Source organism: Sprattus sprattus (genome assembly GCF_963457725.1).
Source record: "Sprattus sprattus genome assembly, chromosome: 21".
Lineage (NCBI taxonomy): Eukaryota > Metazoa > Chordata > Actinopteri > Clupeiformes > Clupeidae > Sprattus > Sprattus sprattus.
In genome coordinates this window covers 12,186,062-12,192,865 of record NC_137919.1, presented here as the reverse complement: position 1 = coordinate 12,192,865, position 6,804 = coordinate 12,186,062, and the positions used below count along the sequence as shown (strand labels likewise).

The 6,804-nt window shown below is 48.1% G+C and overlaps 1 protein-coding gene across 1 annotated transcript; it reads left to right on the top strand.

The window, feature by feature from the left end:
* The first annotated feature begins 666 nt into the window (after positions 1-666).
* pnp5a (purine nucleoside phosphorylase 5a) lies at positions 667-6,491 on the top strand. The gene is made up of 6 exons (XM_080859926.1): positions 667-889; positions 1,873-2,042; positions 2,253-2,356; positions 2,682-2,857; positions 3,909-4,099; positions 5,516-6,491. Exons 1-6 carry the CDS (start codon positions 864-866, stop codon positions 5,755-5,757), a joined length of 909 nt encoding a protein of 302 aa, XP_080716052.1. The 5' UTR covers positions 667-863; the 3' UTR covers positions 5,758-6,491.
* The last annotated feature ends 313 nt before the right edge of the window (positions 6,492-6,804 follow it).

The following is a 6,804-nucleotide window of genomic DNA, read 5'->3' as shown; positions in this document are numbered from 1 at the left end:
GTACAGATGGTGGAAATGTATAAAGAAGGTACATACAGTCTGTTTCCGTTCTGTTCCGTCTCTAGTAATGTTCCTTTAACAACACAATCAAAACAGGAGGTAATTGGTGATTTTATTGGCCTCATTAAATGACAAAGCATCTTGTTTTGGCAAAGCTACATAACAGTGACTCGCCATAGATAAGGCGTCATAAACTAAAATACGAGGGTTTCATGGGTAATTATTAATTAGAACAAGGACATTTCTTGTTGTTTTGCAGGAAACGAAAGACGCCCATCACACAGCTATGTTTATCAATACTATAATAAAACAAATTAATAATTGACGTTGAGTGTGTGTGTGTTGTCTTATAAATCGTGTTAGCATGTTGGTTTATTTATTTTTAGCAGACGTAACTTGCACGTTCGCAGACGTAACTTGCACGTTCGCAGACGTAACTTTCGGTAACTCGCAGTGAACTTCACTGAAGGAAGTTCACCGTCGATCTCTACCCCACTGCGCTGACGTCAGAGGAGGTGTGTGAGCCCATCCAAAAAGGGCGACTCTGTCCTTTTGGGTAACGTGGAGGGGTGGGTCGTGACGTGAAGGGGTGGGTCGACATGGGGCAAGGGATCCATAAATTAACCGGCATCGCCAAGATTCGGCAGAAGCATCCTACAACTCAACTATTTGGTGTTTTACTCGTACTTAATCAATTCGAGTTACGGGTATTTTCTTCAGATATTTATTTTTTTGTGAACGAGAACTTCATAGTCCGCTGAGTAAATTAATATATAAAGTTGGCTCTAGCGTTAAATCGGTCTACAGCTAGAAATCTGTTAAGTGCTTTTTTTGTCTTTAAGGATTTGTAAAAGAAGTGAATAATGCACCCCGAAGAAGGCAACACTGGGTAAGTAAGATTAAAGAAATGGTTGAAAAAGCTCTTCGTTATAATCAGCGATGAAGTTCACAGTGAAGTCTGACATTTGGGGTGCGAAGGTTGCATCATATTTCGCGTGTCTTTGCTATAGTCTCACTGCCTACGGCAAGGGGGGCAGTGGCCGCGCAGCGCATGGCACATGGCCTCGTGGAACCATATGCGACACTAAATAGCTAAAGAGCGGATGTTCTGCTAGCTGGCCCCCGCCATATCAAAAGACGAGGCTCACCAAATCCCGTTACATGACTCGCGTGTCTTATCATACAGCAGCGTCAGTGTGCACCTTTGTTATTACTATCAGTCTTACGCGCGCGTGTTTTACTGCCTCGAGAAGTTCTGAACCGTGTGGATCGCACATTTTAGCTGTTTTTTAGTACATTTCCAGTGATTTTGAAGTGTAAGTCTTCTAAGGGTCGCATAGACAGATGACGTTTCATTCAAAATATCTGTTGATTCGGTCCATGTTGGATTTCTTCGGGTGTATTGGGCGGGCTGTCTATTGGCACTGAGCGTGGTCCTGTGACCTTAGCTCGTGTTACAGTGTTGCCAATTTAGGAGTTCCGTGGTCGTGACTCGTGGGCAGTTCAAGTACCATGCCTTCGCCAGTGGGAGAAAAGGAAATAATGAGCTGCTGCAGGGAAACTGTTAGTCAGTGTCGGTGCCAAGTTTACAGGCTCTGTATTTCTGAATGTTACGCAATTACCTTGAACTGCAGACAAACCCTGCAGATGGGTCCGTTATCTCATACGCTATAAAACGGTGTGAAAACACTGGAATATCAGGCAACGTCTAGGCCTGTCTGTGTTTAGTGAGTTTGTTGACAAAATAACACGATACCACTCCTATTGAGACCGCGGAAGGCCAGCTGGAGCTGCACGACAGGTTCACATGCCACATTCCTCCCCGTCCACATCACTTCATGGACACTAAATGAATGAATCTCTGCTCTTCAGATACAGCTATGAGGAGTGCCGTGCGACCGCTGACTGGCTGCTGGCTCAGGTGGACGTGCGCCCCCTGGTGGGCATCGTGTGCGGCTCCGGTCTGGGAGGACTCGCTGATATGCTGAAGGACAAGGTGGCTTTCAACTACAAAGACATCCCCAGCTTTCCCCAGAGCACAGGTGCGTGTGTGTGTGTGTGTGTGTGAGAGTGAGTGAGTGTGTGTGTGTGGTCAGATATGACTGTCAAAGGAAGTGCAAACTCTGTCACTGACTGGCGTTGTCTGTGTGTGTGTCTGCATGCATTAGTGTTGGCGTTCTTGAGTTAGAGAGTGTGTGTGTGTGAGCTAGTTGTGTATTTACTGTGTGTGTTGTGTGTTGTCTGCGCTCTAGTCCATGGCCATGCTGGGCGACTGGTGTTTGGGACTCTGAAGGGAAGGGCGTGTGTGTGCATGCAGGGACGCTTCCACCTCTATGAAGGCTACCCCATACAGAAGGTAAGGATCACACACACACACACACTCTCACACACACACACACACACACTCACACTCACACTCACACTCGAGTAGGTGTGCTGTGTTTTTAGATGTGTATTTTTGACGTCACCATCAGTCCTATTCACACTTACACTCTGTGTTGTCCTGGCTCCTCAGATCACCCTGCCCATGCGGATATTCAAACACACACACACACACACACACACTCATACTTACACTCTGTGTTGTCCAGTTTCCTCAGACCACCCAGCCCATGCGGATATTCAAACACACACACACACACACACACACACTTACACTCTGTGTTGTCCTGGCTCCTTAGATCACCCTGCCCATGCGGATCTTCAAGCTGCTGGGGGTGGAGACGGTCATCCTGACCAACGCGGCGGGGGGCCTCAACCAGGACTACAGAGTGGGCGACATCATGATCCTCAAGGACCACATCAACATGCCAGGCTTCGCTGGCAACAACCCCCTGGCTGGCCTCAACGACGAGAGGTGAGCGGGCCAGGTGCAAGGAGTGTCTCAAGCAAGGGCTCAAAAGACCTCCTGAAGTGTGTCCTCACTAGACCCTGAGAGGAAGCTGCGAACCATAACCAACCAGCCTATCTAAGGCACAAACCGTTCTTAAAACAGAATCGACCGGCCTATCTTAGGCACAGATGGTTCTTAAAACAGAAACAGAAAGGCCCATTTCAAGGTCTATGATGGGAAGGTCTGTCCTCAGAGACACACAGTGTTATGATGGGAAGGCCTGTCCTCTGTATTGTGTGCGTGTGTGTGTGTGTGTGTGTGTGTGTGTGTGTGTGTGTGTGTGTGTTTGGTATGTTTGGTGTGTGTGTATGATGTTCCTTTTGGTTCACTCTCTCAAGTTCCCGAATATCAGTTCAGGTGTGCTCGTCATTAAGCAGACACAAATAAAGCTCTTAGAAGAATATCAGTTCAGGTGTGCTTGTCATTTAGCAGACACAAATAAAGCTCTTAGGAGAAATACAGAGGAGGGCATATTCAAGTCTAGTATCGGTGCCAAAAGTAAAATCAGGGACTTGAGTAGTCAGATTCCGGACACATTCTTTGGCATCGTGCGTTGCTGAACAAGATCTCATGACTTGAGTGTTTGCATATTTGGGTGGATCGCCCTTGAGCTGAAACACATAACACACTTCAAGCTGTATGCAAAACAATGCATCACCCACACACCCCCCCCCCCCCCCTCCACACACACACACACACACACACACACACACACACACACACACACACACAACCCCCCCCCCACACACACACACACACACACACACACTCCCCTTGATTCACCTTTTACGTTCCAAACCCCTGCATTTCAACCCCTTTCAAACATGTTGCATCATTGGCAGATAGCGTAGAAATGAATGGAAGCCGACATTTTGACTGCATCTTGAGGACACAGAACGTTACAAAAAAAGGACAAATGACTGATAGGTTACACTCTGAACTTGAATTGTAAGGACTGCATTACTGATATACAGTAACTCACTCCTTTCTTTCTCTCTTTTTCTCTCTCTCTCAGGTTTGGTGTTCGTTTCCCCTGCATGTCTGATGCCTACGACCGCGACCTGCAGCAGCTGGCGTTTGACGTGGGGGCCGAGCTCGGCTTCAGCGACTTCCTGCGAAAGGGCGTGTACTGTGTGTTGGGGGGGCCCTCCTTCGAGACCATCGCCGAGTGCCGTATGCTACACAAGCTGGGCGCCGACGCCGTGGGTGAGTCCTCTTCATCACCCATCACACCTCCTCTTCATCACCCATCACACCTCCTCTTCATCACCCATCACACCTCCTCTTCATCACCCATCACACCTCCTCATCACCATCACACCTCCTCCTCATCACCCATCACACCTCCTCTTCATCACCCATCACACCTCCTCATCACCATCACACCTCCTCATCATCACCCATCACACCTCCTCTTCATCACCATCACACCTCCTCTTCATCACCCATCACACCTCCTCTTCATCACCCATCACACCTCCTCTTCATCACCCATCACACCTCCTCATCACCATCACACCTCCTCCTCATCACCCATCACACCTCCTCCTCATCACCCATCACACCTCCTCTTCATCACCATCACACCTCCTCATCACCCATCACACCTCCTCTTCATCACCATCACACCTCCTCCTCATCACCCATCACACCTCCTCCTCATCACCCATCACACCTCCTCCTCATCACCCATCACACCTCCTCCTCATCACCCATCACACCTCCTCCTCATCATCCATCACACCTCCTCTTCATCACCCATCACACCTCCTCATCACCATCACACCTCCTCCTCATCACCATCACACCTCCTCCTCATCACCCATCACACCTCCTCATCACCATCACACCTCCTCATCATCACCCATCACACCTCCTCTTCATCACCATCACACCTCCTCCTCATCACCCATCACACCTCCTCCTCATCACCCATCACACCTCCTCCTCATCACCATCACACCTCCTCATCATCACCCATCACACCTCCTCCTCATCACCATCACACCTCCTCATCACCATCACACCTCCTCTTCATCACCATCACACCTCCTCCTCATCACCCATCACACCTCCTCCTCATCATCCATCACACCTCCTCTTCATCACCCATCACACCTCCTCATCACCATCACACCTCCTCATCACCATCACACCTCCTCCTCATCACCCATCACACCTCCTCATCACCATCACACCTCCTCATCATCACCCATCACACCTCCTCTTCATCACCATCACACCTCCTCCTCATCACCCATCACACCTCCTCCTCATCACACATCACACCTCCTCTTCATCACCCATCACACCTCCTCCTCATCACCCATCACACCTCCTCATCACCCATCACACCTCCTCATCATCACCCATCACACCTCCTCATCATCACCCATCACACCTCCTCTTCATCACCCATCACACCTCCTCTTCATCACCATCACACCTCCTCTTCATCACCCATCACACCTCCTCTTCATCACCGTTCATAATATCATCCCTCTCTTACCGTTTGCCCCCTCTCCAACACCAGATAAAGTGAAATTTGGTGCACATGTGGCATGTTTTTAATGTAGTGTCCTCTCTCTCTCTCTCTCTCTCTCTCTCTCTCTGTTCTGACAGGAATGAGCACGGTTCACGAGGTCCTGGTAGCGCGCCACTGCGGCATGCGCTGCTTCGCCCTGTCGCTCATCACCAACCAGGCCGTCATGGACTACGAGAGCGAGGACAAGGCCAACCACGAGGAGGTCCTGGAGACGGGGAAGATGCGCGCCGAGCAGCTGGAGCGCCTGGTCTCCAACATGGTCGTGCGCATCCAGCACAACAACAACAATGAGGACGACGACGACATCAACTCGTATTAACCTAGAGCACATGTCCTGTTCTCAGCTTGACTCATGTTGCACAGAGACCACTTCCCCTCTACCCTTATGTAGATAGGGCTCAAACAGCCTGGGGTCAGAGTGGAGAGGGGGAAGGTCAGAAATGGCACCTGTTTTGCCTGACCCTCCTAAAAATGAGGTCATAGGCGACAGAAAATGAGGGTTTGTTTCCCATGAGAATGTGTTTGTTCTTCTTTTTATCTTTATGTTTTCTTCGCTCTGATCCGGCACATTCCTGCACGGGCTGCAGTGCTGCTGAATGGGCAGCCCCACGCAAACGCCTACTGACCGTCGTTAACTTAAAGAGTTTTATGTCTGTTTCTGTGCTCCTTTTATGTTTAACTTAAATGTATGGCAGAGGTGTGTGACGTCTGAATGTACTGTGTTTGCGTTGACTGTGTTTTTTTTTTTTTCTTGAACATGAATATTGTTACTTAACTTACTATTTATTGAGTATGGTTAAAGAGTTTGGTTTATGCAAAAGTGTAGATTACTGAGGTCTCGTGGATTTCGGAGGTGCATAATAGAGGGTAAGATTCCAGGACATTTACAAGTAGAATGGCTACATGCTTGTGTGTGTGTGTGTGTGGATAATTTGTATCGTTCTTGTATGCTTTGTAGTTTATTTAGTACTTTTTTTATCCCAGATGTCAATTATATTGAACGGAAACTCTGTAAAGATTGTATAAATAAAGAAATGACTAAATTAAACCAAATGGGTGTGTGTGTGTGTGTATATTAAGTGTAACTCAAAGTCGAAACTTAACGCAGATGCCTGGGGTATCTTTCATCAGAGGAAGCACCTGTAGAAGAACACCTGTGACACTTTTCTCTGAATCGCACTGCATGTGCATTTTCAGGAAGTGTGATGGACCTGTTTCTCGTTGGTACCCATCGCCATTGCACAACGCTTCCAAGAAACTCCACCACAATTGGTCAAGGGAATTTCCCTTTCCCCACCTTACTTCACGCAAATAGGCACTGAGCTTCAGATGTTTTTAAAAAGATATGGTCCTTACTGGTGATTTA

What these genes read in the sequence shown, in the direction of transcription:
- pnp5a (XM_080859926.1), top strand. Translation starts at nt 864, where the DNA reads ATGCACCCCGAAGAAGGCAACACTGG. An exon ending in CCCGAAGAAGGCAACACTGG is followed by an intron (nt 890 to 1,872) that starts GTAAGTAAGATT and finishes TCTGCTCTTCAG; the next exon opens with ATACAGCTATGAGGAGTGCC. An exon ending in GCTGGGCGCCGACGCCGTGG is followed by an intron (nt 4,100 to 5,515) that starts GTGAGTCCTCTT and finishes CTGTTCTGACAG; the next exon opens with GAATGAGCACGGTTCACGAG.